This window comes from Mastigoproctus giganteus, chromosome 5, assembly GCF_048544385.1.
Source record: "Mastigoproctus giganteus isolate SK-2022 chromosome 5, ASM4854438v1, whole genome shotgun sequence".
Lineage (NCBI taxonomy): Eukaryota > Metazoa > Arthropoda > Arachnida > Uropygi > Thelyphonidae > Mastigoproctus > Mastigoproctus giganteus.
This window is the reverse complement of record NC_143579.1, coordinates 85,283,936-85,299,738: the sequence shown is the minus strand read 5'-3', so window position 1 is coordinate 85,299,738 and position 15,803 is coordinate 85,283,936. Positions and strand designations below refer to the sequence as shown.

Here is a 15,803-nt window from a genome sequence, read left to right as displayed (position 1 = left end):
GGACGAAAAACCCGAGTTTCCGGGAAAAAACCATGCCACCCTCACCTGAGACCGACTAACTCAGCCACGTTGTGAAAAAAGTCCCATAAAAATTCCTCCCGTCATCGACGGGACTCGAACTGAGGTCTTTTCCACTCGATGCAAGGAAGACGCGATGCTATCAACTATGCTATCCACAAGAGCCCACAACCAGGTGGCCAAGACAATGCATCAGAAGCCAGCGCAAAAATACTAGCTTATCAATGAACATTTACCATATTACAAGTACAATCCGCTGGCCATACTAGAGACCTCTACTTACAAACTATACTGGGACCGCGCCAAAAAAACATACCAGGAAAAGATCAGGAAGTACTCGACATAAGACAGAAGTGAAAGATATGTGGCATATGGAACAAGAAATGACCATGTAGCCTAGTGGTCAGGCGCGGGTGCATAAGTACACGTGCCTTGAGTGACCGGGGTTCAAGCCCGTGACTACTGAATACGGTGCTGTTTCTTGTATTCTATCTATCTTGTGAACTCCTCTGACCGTTTGGTCGACCCGGAGTATAAAAAGAAAATTTATTTTAATCACTGAGTCCACCACTGGTATGATGCTAAAGAGCCTTCAGTGAGCACTTACATGAAACTCCATAAGGCCGCGATCCGGAAACGCCTGTAGGATAGTAAGAGAGTTCCTCGACCAGGAGTAATACCAATAATAATAGTAACCGGGCACAACAAATCACCCCATGGAATTGGTACAAGTACCCGTCACAGGAAGAAATATGAAGGAAGAAATATTTCTTCCTTCATAGTGATTTGCTTTTTTAAGGAAAGAATGGACTGAGCTCACTTTTCAACAGACTGACCAATCACATTCACAACTTCCTGTTACACTTTTCGGCCAATATCAAATTTCCAATATCACGCATAACCACAACTCGAAGCCATCTGACGGAGATCGTCAAAAAAACTACCACTGAAAGCTGTAGTGGGTCCCGACCGGCTTCCTCTGTTTCTAATTTTTTTTTATCGTATGATGTGAGCAATACACGAAGGAATCCGTTTTTTCCTGCTTCTTTCGTATATCGTGGCGTTAAGGTCCAACCGGGGAGCACAGCACCATCGTAATATCCAAGCCCAAGGTGGGATTCAAACCCGCGACCTTTGGGTTGCCAAGCAGGCACTTAACCCACCCGTGGAATAGCACGGTCAGCTCTGTTTCTAATAAAAATCTGTAGTACCTCCATACCGTGATTAAGGGGAGATCTACTAATAGCAACCTTATAGACACCCTTATCAGAATCTAGAAAGTCCCTCAACGACAAGATACAGCTTGATGTCATTTTCTTTGGTATAAAAGCGGCCCATGACAAAGTAAACATATCAGCTCTAATTACCATTCTCCAGCATTACTTGAACATTACAAGACATACACTCAGCATCATTAAATCAATCCTGGAGCATACACATCTCATCATCTCACATCACAGCTTTAGGACAACATGCACTACTAATTGGGATGTCCACCAAGGGAGACTCCTATCATCGACCCTGTTTGCCTCAGCGTTAGAGCCCTTCTCAGCATCCGAAACTGACTTCCAATCATACGCTGATGACCTGAAACTTTACATCACATCTTCTGACCAAAATCAGGTTCTTAGCACTACTCTCTGGCAAATAAAAATATCCATCAACTTGAACAATATCTGGCCTCAACAGGATTACAGATTAATCAAAAGTCACGCAATGATATAAATGTCAGCATCAATGGATCACCCAATTCAGAAAGTTAAAGCACACAAGGAACTCGAGTTAGTATGGGATGAGGGATTGACATTCCAGGCTCACCTCCTGAACACAAAAACAAAAATGTATTCTGTTATGTGGGCGATCCGTCAGGAACTAACGGGGATTCATGACGCTGAATTGATAAAGAAATACGTTCTTCAACGTCTCTGTCCCATACCTCTTTATGCAGCAACTATTTGGTCTTCTGCCCCTACAACACACGTCAACAACTTCCTCAGCCTGGAATACCGGCTCCTGAAATGGCTCAACTGGCAACCAATACACTATTTCAAGAGCCCAATTCTACATGGGATACACGGACTAATAGATTAACAGTCGTCGCTGGCAGAGGTAAAAGTGATTCTTGCACTACTTCTATTGAAATGCAATTGAGCAGCAGCCTGAAAGGGAAGGCAATGGGAATTTCCAGGACTGCTGGGAGTCATAGTGGAACAAGTAAATACATGGGCTGTGTTAGAGTAACTAAGAGTAGAAACAGGTGCATGTATACTTGCATGTACACCAATGCTAGGAGTATAGTTAATATATTCGATAAGCTTGAAGTGCTAGTCAAAACATCAAAGGCAGATATTGTTGAGATATCAGAGACATAGTGTCACAGAGACATAAGCAGTGCACAACTGGAATTTGGGGAATACAATGTGTACAGAAAGGATAGACAGGACAGAAAGGGAGGAGGCGTTATGCTGTTAGTTAAGAAACACATAAAATCTGAGGAAGTGCATCCAATTGATTTTGGTGGATAATGCAATGTTGAGTCTGTTTGGTGTGACATAAGCACTAGGAAAGGAAAAATGAGAGTAGGTGTGTGTTATAGACCAAATGAATCTGGTGAGTATAATGAGCAATTGTGCAGAGAAATAGAGTGGATTTTAATTCCCCAGAGATTGAATGGAATTTGTGGGTTGGTCACTCACACACTAACAAGGCTTTTGTGGATTTATTGGATGACTGTTTTCTACAGCAGCATGTTCGGGAGGCAACTAGAGGAAGTAATACTCTTGATCTGATTATCAGTAGTGATTCTGCATGCATCAAGAATCTGCAGATAAAGGAACCACTAGGTGAGAGTGATCACAGTGTGCTGAAGTGGAATATACTCAAAGCGGTAACTAACAGTAAAGGGAAGGGTTTTTGCTTTTGTAAAGTTGACTACGGTGGTCTGAGACAGTATTTAAATTCTATACGGTGATTGTGGAAGTTGATAGGTTGAATAAATTTAAGAAGGAACTGGACAGGCATTTGGAGGGAATGGTGTGATTTTTTTTTTTTTTTTTTTTTTTTTGGCTGATGCTGCATAAGCTCGTACATTTGCTTTCTTGCATCCCATGCCACTACTACTACCAACTGATGATGTTACCAACAGCAAATTCAAAATGGGAAGCATTCAAAGAATTAATCTTGGATGCTACTAGGCTTTTCATACCAACAAAAAAATATCGTTCAAGATTTAGGCCTAAATGGATGTCAGATGAACTAATGAGACATATGGCAGAGAAGAAAAATGCATGGGATACATATAAATTAACATGTGACACAGAAGCCTATGCTAGATATAAGCTGGTCTGTAACCAAGCTACAAAGGAGGTTAGGCAGGCGAATGCAGATTACGAGAAATCTTTGGCTGCAAAGAAAAACAGCAAAGAAGTCTTTACTAGGGCTTTCAAACCGGTTATCCGGTTTTCATATTGAGTTGTTAAAACCGAAACCGAGCTTCTAAAACCGGATTCGAATATTTTTTTAGTTAGCCCTCGAATATAGTTTTTTGTTAGGCACATTTTCTTTTGTTTGTTCGTTTGTCTGGATCGTTCAACTGCTTTATGTTTTAAACATGTTTTTTTATTTTATTTTATTTTATGTTTAGGCACGAATCTCATGGGCAAGTGGCCCAAATCTAGGAGGGGTACCTTTTATCTTCCCACCTGTATCATGGCACGATGCAGGTGTACTCATTTACGACTGAGTGAGTCGGAGCGATAGCGTAAAAGAAAATGCTCAACATTTCTCCGTTCCATCTATCTTGTTCGCCAGGCAAGCTATGGAACGCGCCTTATTGATGGTTACCCACTAGAAACAGATTCGCTGAATATTGCATCAAATTTCAATCGTAGAAGGTTTCTTGCTTCTTTATTCCTATTAAATTTGCGATCAAAAGTAGCTTCACCAAATTTAGCTTTTATGTAATTTTGAAAATACAATAGATTTAATTGGGGAAAAAAAATTGCAAGTAAATAAATAAAAAATTTCTTTTGTGAAAATTTTGAAACTTGCCTCGTTTAGACTCTTCATTCAGTGCTTGCGGGAGTGACGCATAGTATTGTGCCTTTGTTGTCTTCAATATGTTTATTTAAAATTGTCGGTGATATAAATTCCTACTAATAAATATTTATTACTCTTAATATGGCTAAGACGAAATCAAATGTATGGAATTATTTTGCCCGAAAAAGCAAAGATGAAGCACAATGTTCGAAATGTCAGAAGATAATGAAGTCGTCTGGAGGATCTACATCATCTTTGATGTTGCATTTAAAGAAAATGCATCAGATTGACATTAAACAAGATAACAGTGAACTTCCCGTAAAAATGGTAAGAACATTAGAAAACTTTATCGTTAAAAAATCTATGGAAGAAGAGATTTCAAAATTAGCTGCTTTAGATGGATTTTCTTTTATTTCAATTGCCAAGAGTGAGTTTATACAATCAAGCCTTCGCCTTCAGAGAAATAAATACGATAAATTACCACCAGCCTCAGTGAATGGAATTAAAAATATGGTTCTGAATTATTATAAAACTAAGAAAGAAGAATTCATTCAGCATTTCAAAAATTCATTGGTTTTGGGTGCACGGTATTCATTGACTTTAGACGAATATACGTCTATACAAAATAAAAGGTATATGAATATAAATGTGCATTCAAAAGACAATCGTTGGTCGTTAGGTCTTATTGAAATTAATGGTTCACTTGATAGCAGAAGAACTGAGCAAATTATGAATGGACACTTGAAGGAATTTGGTTTGAACTTGGATGAGGATATTGTTGCCTGCAACACCGATGAAGCAGCAATGATGATTAAGTTTGGCAAGCAAATTACGCCTAATCATCAATAATGTATGGCCCATTGTATACATCTGTCAGTTAAAGATTCACTTTATGAAAAAGCAATCAATTATGGTGCCACAGTCTCTGAGTCTCCCAAAGACAATGAAGAAAATGAAAATAATGAAGAAAGTAGTGATGATGAAGAAGTTGAAGAAAGACAAGGCATGCTTTATCAAACCGACTTTACCGATGAGCTCATTTATTTCTTCAATCCAATGGCCAATATTGCACAAACTATTAACAAAGTCAGAAAAATTTGCAAGCTTTTTCGAAAATCGCCTACCAAAAATGACATATTACAAAATTTTGTTAGAGCAATATTTAATGGGAAAGCATATAAACTTATATTAGATTGCAAGACTAGACAGAATAGCACATTCTATATGATTGAGAGATTTTTAAATTGAAAAATTGCATTCTAAATGCTCTATGTGCAGTACTGTCAACTGAAGCTGTGTCTGAAGATGACTGGAAAACACTTGAATTGCTATGTGAAACTTTGCGACCAGTTGAAATGATTCTGAATGCTATAACCTCAGAAGATACAGATTTACTTAAAGCAGAGTCTTCAACAGAATTTCTGCTTGCTAAGCTTGATACAGCAGAAAACCCATTTGCTTTAAAGTTTCACCAAAGCCTTTTGCAGCGTTACAATGCAAGACGAAATTGCCAAACTGTGGCTTTGCTGAGCTACCTACACAACCCCAAAAAGTTTAGGAAAGAAGATTCAGGTTCAAGAACTTTTGATTTTCCAAATAAGCAAGTTTTGAAAAAAGCATGCTGAAGAGATTTATCAGAGATTATTTGCAAAACATTCCGAAGGAGTCTTAGCGTTGAATGAAGAAACTGAAAATAAACGAACTGTTCTTTTAGAAGAAAACAAAGGTTCGTCTAGTTCCGATGTTGGAGATACACTCATGCGAAAGTATGATAGTGTAATAAAGAGATTAACTGAAGAGCCTTCAAAATATCCGAGTTAATTGGAAATCAGCAAAGAATTTAAAATTTTGGAGGCAACTAGCAGTAGAAGTGAAAAGCTGGAGAAAGTTTATAGAGCACTGCTGACCATTAAACCAACAAGTGTCCAATCTGAGAGAGTGTTTTCGATCACTGGTCTCTTTAACACAAAAATAAGGTCAAGCCTATCAGGAAAAATGCTTAATATACTGTGTTTTTTAAAGGATCATTTTCAGAAAAAAGCTGAGCAATAAATAGTAAAGTAATTTCCCCAAGCTGTTTTTTTCACATTGTTTTTATTTATTTATTATTATTATTATAGGGCTTATTATTTTTTTGTTTACTATACGAGATGATTGTTTTTATTCAAAGGATTTGAATGCAATTTGTAATTTTCTATAATCTCAAGCTGGTTACTTTTCTGGAGCATTTTAATTTTTTTATATTTTTTTACTGTAAGAGGTGATAGATTTTGTTTAAAAGATTTTATTACGATTTGTACAATCCACCCAAGATAAAATAAATACCTATGTTATAAGCTTTTAATTATTTTCCCTAAGTCTGAGAAAATCGGTTTTGAAACCGGTTTTAAGAGTAAACTTCGGTTAAACTCGGTTTTGAAATTTCTCGGTTTTATGCAAGCCCTAGTCTTTACTTATGTAAACTCTAGAAGGAAGGGGTTGAATCAGATTGGTGCATTTGATATCGATGGTTCAACTGTTAATGATCCTGCTCAGGTAGCTAACAAACTAAATGAATATTTTGCATCTACATTCACACATGAGGAGTTATTCAGGAGGAGAATGCTAGAGGCGTATTCAACTCTGGCAGTAAGCTGGATAATCTTGTAAAAACTGAGAGTAAAGTGGAGGAGAAATTGTTGAAGAGAAACATAAGAACGGCACCGGGGGGTGGATGGAATCTATCCAGTTATATTAAAGGAGGCGGCAAAGGAAGTAATCAAACTCTTAGTCATAATTATGAGGGCTTCCCTGGACTGGAGCTGTGCAAATGTGACCCCAATCAACAAAGGAGGATCAAAGGGAGACACAGGTAATTACAGACCTGCTAGTTTAACTTCTGTTCCAGGAGAATTAATGGAGGCACTAGTTAAAGAAGCATTGCAGGATCATCTAGACAAGACTTCAGTTATAGCTCGGACACAGCATAGGAAGTCTTGTCTGACTAATTTGATTGTATACTATGATGTAGTCACAAAGGAACTGGATGCAAAGAATAACTTTGATATCATATATTTGGTTCTTAGAAAGGCCTTTGATACTGTTGCACATAGAAGACTGCTGCACAAATTGAAGAAGTGTGGCATTGGAGGCAAATTGCTGCTATGGATAAAGGGGTGGTTGAGGGGGAGAAGACAGAGAGTGGTAATCAATGGTCACTGCTCTTCGCGGACTAATTTATTAGTAGAGTCCTCAGGTTTCGGTGTTGGGTCCATTGTTGTTTTCTGTATTTATAAATTATATTGATGATGGTGTATCAGGCTTAATGTCCAAATTTGCAGCCAATACGAAGCTTGGCAGGGTTGTTAATGACACTAATGACAGCACACTGCTGCAACAGGATCCAGAAAAGTTCAGCAGATGGGCTGAGAGGTGGCATTGAAAAATGTAAGGTACTACATATGGGAAGCAGTAATCCCAGAATAAAGTATCAACTCTGTGGTACCGCACTGACACTGGTAGAGAATGAAAAGAACCTGGGGATAATTGTGCAGGCAGATATGAAGTTTTCTGAGCAAGACGGTCTGCAAGACGGTCTGCAAGAGTAGCTCATGTTGTCTTGTCAATGATATACAGCAATTTTTCCAGCAGGGATAAGGAGGTGATTATTCCATTGTATAAGGCAATGGTCAGGCCACACCTAGAGTACTGTATACAGGTCTGGAGGCCTCATTTCAAGAAGGATGTAGAGCTGCTGGAACGAGTACAGAGAAGGGCAACAAGATTAGTGAATGGAACAAAGGGGTGCTCTTACGAAGAAAGGCTTAAGTTTTGCAAATTACATTGTCTGGAGACTAGGCACCTGCGAGGTGTTCTGACTGAGGTGTATAAAGCCTTGAATGGTTTGAGCATGCTCAATGCTGATAGGATTCTTCCTCTTGCTCAAAATAATCATCTGAGAGGGCATAAATTCAAAATGAGGAAAGACGGTTGTAGGATAGATGTGCGGAAGTTTGCCTTTAGCCAGCGGGTGGTTGATTGTTGGAACAAACTTCCATCTGTCGTTGTAGAAGTTGACAGCTTAAATGGATTCAAGGCAGAACTTGACAAACGTATGGAGAGAGGGGATGGATGAAATAAAGGTGGTTTTTTTTTTTTTTTTTTTTTTTTGGCTGATGCTATATAAGCTTGTTATCTTGCATCATGTGCCCTTGCTAATGCTAATGCTTCCCATGGAAACAACAGATTGTGGCAGCTAACTTCTTGCACTGGCCAGACTAATCACAGGACGACTTGACGCCCCTAATATCTGTGACCTGATAAGAACGCCCCAAATGGCCGGATGAAGTCAAGTGGACCCGAAGCTCTCACTCAGAATCAGTTTCAACAACCTAAAAAAGGCTTGAGACGTATGTTCCCAGGAACAGAGCCTTGCAAATGGGGGTGAATTGGATGCGCCACACCAAGGTCTGCAATATGTGTATTATTTTTTGAGTCAACGTAAATAAACGAGGCCCCTTAACCCCTTTTGCATCTGGACCCCCTAGTACTTTGCACGGCCCTGTCTATGAAATTACAAGATCGTCACACTTTACCATCAATAAATCAAATTATCTTTCAAATGTGCAAACTGTAACATCTTTAGATATGGCCTAATGTGGATCGAAATGACATTTTTCTTAGCCTTAATATAATAAATGTTACTGTGAAAGTGCTACTGCATAATTTATTTCTATATTACACGTTCTTATATTTTGTGCATATATCTATTAATGTAAATTAATACATAGGCACACCCATGGGTGAGGCTGTGGGAGCCAAAATCTCCCCCAGAACACAGTTTTATTTATGTAATTATATCCTCATGTGGTGGTGTCTGTGCAAGTAACTTTGGAGCTAGAAAGTTGGTCTGAGATGAAACCTGCAATGGTTTAAATTCGGAAAATAAATTAAATCTAATTCCTATCAGAGACAGAGATTACATGACACAAGTGTGTCGTCTGCAGAGCAAGTATTTCCCTTGCAAGATTAATCAGGCCAAAAACTCTAAATAAGCAAGTTTGCGAACAGCCTGCAGTACTGAAACATAACAGAAACCCTATGTCAATATAAAAAGTCCCATTTTTATGTGCCTACTTTCAGAATAGATGCGCAACTAATTAAGTTATAATCTGCCTGGGTTCGAAGGATGAGATGGAACCATTGTCGTTAAGACTCCATGTGGTCTGATTAAATAACTTCCTCTTCGATCAGAACCCTTACGCAACGACCCCTATGCAGTCTTCAACTCCTTCCTTTTGATCCCATTCACACTATCGTTGTCGTTCGTTACTTATTCGTCAGATAAGTCACCTCTTCACCGCTAGCAATCTTCTCCACAGAAACACACGCACATACGTGACAGTTGCATCACAATGCATCTCTCGCTCGGAGTCGCAGTGACGTCACAAGGTGCCACTTATATGTTCGCGCCACTAATCACCACTCTCTGGGAAGCTAATAAACGAGCACTGTGTTTCAGCACGGGGTGAGAGATCCTGGGAAAGTTCCGCAGCCGCAGATATCACGGACCATACGGCCCTTCAGTCACGCACAACTGGCCCTCAGCAGGAGAAGACGCTGTCCAATCAGCACAGCGTGCTCTCTCTTTTCCTGTGTTCCCGATGTCGGCAGCGCTGCCACTCACCAGGTCTACCTCACCGTGGGGGCGGTCCCATCTTCCTAACAGGAAGTGTTTAGGCCGTCAGTCGTGGGAAAGCGACAGTCAGTAGGCCGTCGGCCGAGTCGAGTGTCGGTCGTGTGGCAGTCTGCGTTCGGAGCTATAGTGAGCAAGGTATAGGCGTTTCCTTTAACACGTGCTGCTACCGCGGATTGCGGAACACTATGAAAAGACATCTCAGTGATATGGAATCCGACTGTGATGATGTATTTGTGGACGATTCACCAAAAGAGTAAGTGAATAAGTAAAATAAAGATTTACTTTTTAATTATCTGAATAAGTTCTAGAGTGAAAGAATTGCGGAGACAGAAGTTAAAACTTGGGCAAAATGAGAAAAAGGGCACCAAGTGCATAACTAATGCAATACTTCTTAGTCCGGTAACTGTTGTTAATATGCATGCATTAAGTTAAATTTCTATCGATAAAGGACGCATAATAATTTAACTTCGCCGATACTCTACTGCTGTAACTTAAACAAACGGTAATAGCAGTTTAAGGCAAACGTTACTGATAGCAACTTAACAAAATGTCAGAAGAGCAAGTTTTCACTGTGCTTGTTGAGTGGTAAATTTGTTTACATATTCCTTGGGACAGGCAGAATCTGTGCCTACACAAATAAGACAATTGTCTGGGGCCCTCTAATTTTGCATAGCCCATGACAACCATAGGCTAAGGTTATTTTGTATTAATTAGATTAGCTTTTCGAATTATACTGTGTAAGCAGTTTAGACCACAAACCAGAATCGATATACCATTTTTTAAAAAAATCCTTAAATTTGTGCTATGTGTCTTTAATTTAATTTTTTTTCTCGCCGCCCCCTTTGTAGGACCAATAATGGATACTTTATCTGGGACTCGCAAATTTATAAATACACATACTGTACTTTTGGATTCTACCAAAATTCATGTTGATGTGAAGAATTCGAAGCTGAGAGGACTCTGTATAGAGGTGTAAATAAAAGATTTTCACCATAAAATTACTGTCTTGGTATACCTAAGTATTTAAATAACTGCTTAGGGAGCGTTAATTGTGAAGTGTGGTTTACACCTTTCCGCGCACATCCGTTTACACAGCGGTCCCAGACGAGCTGCGCTTTCAAATCAGCAACTACTGTATATCTCATTTCGTCTGCCAGCTGAACGCGTCGTAATGACGTACATATTTCTCCCGCAGACTATTGTAGTTGGTAGATTATGTGGAACACGCGCGGTGCACATCATCACAACTTCACAATGACAGCCAAAGACATCAGAAGTAAAGAACCGTGGCTTTTTACTTCGGAATTCATTTAATTTGAATTCATTCAAATGAATTATGCACTTTTTTTTTTTTAGTTTAAATGCATTGTCTACTTTTATATGCGCCATCTTTCAAATTGATTTTATAACATCTCACCGTATCGTAGTTTTTCACTGCAGTATTTTATGAAAAGAGTATGGAAAAATCAGATGCTCCCTGAGGACTTATATACCTTATAATTCCAACGTTTTCATACCAAATAAAAAGTACAGGTATTACAGAAGCCCTTGTTAATTTGTTATTGTTATGTTTATCCTCCTAGCAAATGTTTGCTGTGTAGGGGTAGATGTAACTTCTCATTTTTCTTTACTTGAATAAATAATAATAATTAATGATAGGAAAACTGTATTATAAAATGAAGCGATTAATATCACATGATGCTAATCGCATCATTTCCAATAAATAAATTTTCTGTTTATACTTCGGGACGGCCACAAGATTAGAGGCTTTTCCAACTACGATTTACAAGAACTTATCCGTATTTTGTGCGGATTCCGTATCATGCGGACTCGAATATGCTGCGTGCGCAACTTTGTATTTACTCGCTGCCCTCTCGGCCACGGTTGAACTCCGTAACTATTAATGGAGAACCTCGATTATCGGCAACGATAAACAACGCAAATCACAAACGATCATAATTAAGAGCGAATTTAAAACACGAATAGATCAGGAAACACTGATGTATTCGTGTTTTAAGGTTATGGCATATATATATATATATATTTTTTTTTATGAAAAACCCCCAAACACGAAAGGTGTCAAAACCTATAGTACTTAGTACCGTGCATGGGTTGAAGGAGAAGTATGGGGAGAGGGGGATGCCGGAAACTTTGCTCTAGGGACTAAACAGGGGTTTCACCACTTCAAGCCTCCAATAAACAAAGTGGTGGTATTTCACCGGTTGATGAAAGTCATCTACCACCTGAATATATATAGATGATAAACTTATCGTTTCGTTAAAGAGATCGAGTTTATGTAAAAATAGTCATCAAGAAAGTACAGAAACTAAAGATTTTCGTCAAACATTTTGTCACGTAGCGTGTTCCCCATATCTGACTTTGCTGCACGGTAAACTTACAAGTATTCATTATGTTGTTACCCGTTATCTGCTGTGTATTTTTCTAAGATGAGCAAATTATCAATTTAGTGTTCCCTTCAAAACGAAGGGTCATGGCTTCAGAGAGTTTCCTTGAAATTTCTTTTCTATTCCAACTCCAAGTATACCAGGCGAAATGGCTTCAAGCTAAACTACGGCTAATGTGCTGAATCCTGTGACGAAGCACCTGTCGGCATGTTGGTCGATTCTGATAACCACACAACTTTTTAAGTCCTACAGTAACCTCTATTATGACTTCATGTTCTGTTGTTCTCCATGATAATATAGTAGTTTCGCTACTCGTCTAGAGGGGTCTTGGTTCGATTTCCATTTTTAACTGGAAGAATTTATAAAATACTCCTCAATCGAGGTTACAGTTAGCCGATCTCATGCATGCGGAGGGAGCAGGGTCTCCCCCGTGAGTATTCCGTGTTTTTCGTCACATGCAACTGGCCCATGAACACACACTTGTACATATATAATACACAGTCTCACATTATGGTCAAAGTCCCTACAGCAATAACAACGGCAATCTTTAATCGAGTCTGTAGTTAGCTTATCTCAGGCGGAGGAAATAGGAGTGTTTCCCCGTGAGTTATGTCGAATTTTTTCAGTCAGCACAATGTACATAATGGCCATTGAATACAATGTCAAAATTTGGCTTAAATCGCTGTGTGCCTAAAACCAAAAAACAATAACGATCCTCGCGGATGAGCACGTTTTATCTTTGTGTTGTTTACCAATTCTTGTAAAATGCTTAACATAAATATAAAATGATATCTTATTGCCATTTTTCTATAATCTATAATGTTATTTACATTTAATTTAAAAACAATATTCATTCTATCATTTTCAAGTAAACTCACTCTTAAATTAATTTCTATTCTCTATTTCTTTATATGAAATCAGGTTTTAATACTCTTCGGTATCATTATAAGCGCCATGTATACGTTTAAAATTTAACTAGCACTGATAGAGGTTCGTGGAATGAAAAGTCAAAAAAAAAAAAAAAAACATGCACGCAGATATTACCATCATACTGGAGAAGACAGCTCTCACAGATTGGATGCGTAGTTCGTTCTCAGAAGTTATATTGCACAGAATTACAAAAGCATTGTCGAACAAATGTTAAAAAGATGTGTTCTAAAATTGAAAATAGAACAGGCAGTAAATCTAATGGTCAAAATGTCACCTCTCACGTCACATTTGTCATTTGTATATAGAGGAGGCTTTGCACTTAGAGGCTAAGGGTTTATTACAAATAAGAAAATAGAATAGTGTTTATTTAACCTGGGAACAAGATATTATTGTATGTATTCTTTTAAGAATTTCCGTAGAAATTCTAAAAATTTTAAAATTTCTTAAAAATTATTAATTCTTAAAAATTCTTTTAAGAATTTCCGTAGTCTCCAAAAACACGAGATGTGACGAAACACCAATATATATATACATATATACAGTAGTCCCTCGATTTAACGGATAATTGAGGGTAAGGGTGTCCGCTATTGCCGAAAGTCCCTTAAATCGAATGTATTTTAAAAACGAATGTATTTTAAATTAATAACGAGTTACAATTTACACGATGTATTAAAATGCTAATATAATGTATAAGTATGAATAAAATATTACTGCAATGTACGTTCAGTAATTTATACTAAAAACATCTGTTAAAAAATATCAAAATAAATTTACGACAGGAACCAAACTTTATTTTAATTAAACACGTCAAAAACTATACAATGTAACTAATGGAGTGTTTCCACCACTTTTTGTTTGTTTGTTTTTTTTCCTTAAAGCTCACACAAAGTTGTTTTCAATGTGAACATTAGTTTTTTCATTTAAATCCATTTTAGAGGGAAAAAATACTTTATAATCCTTAAACTCTATTGAATAAAAAACATACAAAAAACGTTAAAAAAGTTACATAATATTTAATATTAATATTAACTTAATTGAAAGAATCGCAATTTTCAGAGTAAAAAAAACTGTCATATGGAGGGCAGAGGTGTAAATTCCTTGCTGGTGAAACAGGTCCAGCTGATGAAGTGGTCTTGAAGAAATCATCAAGCTTCAGTTGCCTTACACCTTGGTGCTGCTTCCTTATTACTATAGATCGAAATTCTCTAAAATGTTCTTAATAAGGAAGCACATCAGGGTTTGATGATGATTCAATATAATATAAGATGTCATCCATATGTTGTCTTATAACAGACAATTTAGGATGAGGTGCAACTGATTCTTCGTCTTTGTCATCATCATCATCGTCCTCCATAAAGAAAATTTTCTGCAGTCTCTCCCTCAGATCAATATTTTTATATTGATGGCCCGGATCACCTTCATCATTTTCAAGCCACTATTCCACATCATTCTCAGTTGCATTTTTGTTGCCGGAACTCAGAAGAGTGTCCCGAAAATTAGACGCCTCAACTCCCTCATAGTCCATTTCAGGTCCTAAGTTGTACAACAACTTCTTCCAAGCATTGGCCAAGGTAGCAATCTCCATATGTTTCCAAGCAGCTGCTAAGTTGAAGATAGCAGATCTGATGTTGTATGCATATAAATTTTGCAGTGTCCTGGTGCCTCTTGTAACTTCTTCTTCTTCTTCTGCGTCTTCTGTTTCTTCCAAAACAACCATCACTCTTCAAAAAACTTCTTCTTATACAACCTCTTACAAGCAACGATTACGCCCTGATCCATCGGCTGCATCAGTGAAGTAGTGTTAGGAGGCAGAAAAACATTTAATTCTCCCATCCCTGGTAACTAACCTCTCAGTGTTAGGGCGAACAGGTGAATTATCCAGCAGTAAAACAGCCTTTATTTCATTAGAAGGAATTTTCAGGACATCAACCTGATAACGTCGCACATCAGACATATGCTCTGTCTGATGTGCGACGCTTTCAGATATAAATAGGTTCTAAATTTTTACTTTAGGAGAGAAAAATTTGTCCGTTAAATTCGAAGTCCGTTAAATCGGGGTTCGTTAAATTGAGGGTCTACTGTGTGTGTGAGTGCACCTGCATCTTTCTTCTTGTATTATTGAAAAAATTATAAAAGGGCAAAAAAAATTAAAATATAAAAAGAAAGAAAGAAAGAAATAGCCCTTCTCATTCTGCAAACGAGATTGAAATATCTGAAGTACTGTGTATTTATTTCCGATGACTGGGAAGCAATGCCACTCATCCTTAGGCGGTCGCAAAATGTGTAACTTCAATATATCATTTCCATAAATCGCTTGTATCCTATGGTCTGTTCGTTGGATGACAAATCTAGTTTTCTGGGAGCAAAAATCCATACCTCTCTCACCCTAGATTGACTAACTTGGTCACGGCATGAAAAGGCCTTTGAATGTTCCTCTCGTCGAGAAGGGATCCGAACCCAGGCCAGCCATCCACTGTGCTAGCATGTATATCTGTTACATAACGAAAGCGGCAAATTATTGCTTGATAAATTTTTAATAATTACGTATTTCTTCAGCCTGAAACACTTTAAGGGCTTAAGCTGCAAGAGAATTAGACAACGTACAAGTTAGTGCAAACGCATCATATTAGTACGCAGCAAACCCTGAATTATCAAAAACGGCATCGTTTCAGTTAAATGTCATATTGTTAATACCTTCACAACGAGTTGCCATGATACTGCACCACTTCGAATAA

General features: G+C 38.0%; 1 protein-coding gene across 1 annotated transcript in view; it reads left to right on the top strand.

Moving 5' to 3' along the window:
• Positions 1-9,815: 9,815 nt before the first annotated feature.
• The window catches only part of Hey (Hairy/E(spl)-related with YRPW motif), a 51,417-nt gene continuing 45,429 nt past the window's right edge, over positions 9,816-15,803 (top strand). Inside the window, exon 1 of the mRNA XM_090373319.1 lies at positions 9,816-9,986. Coding sequence (XP_090229445.1) covers positions 9,919-9,986 — 68 coding nt within the window. The 5' untranslated portion in view covers positions 9,816-9,918. The remainder of the gene's footprint in view (positions 9,987-15,803) is intronic.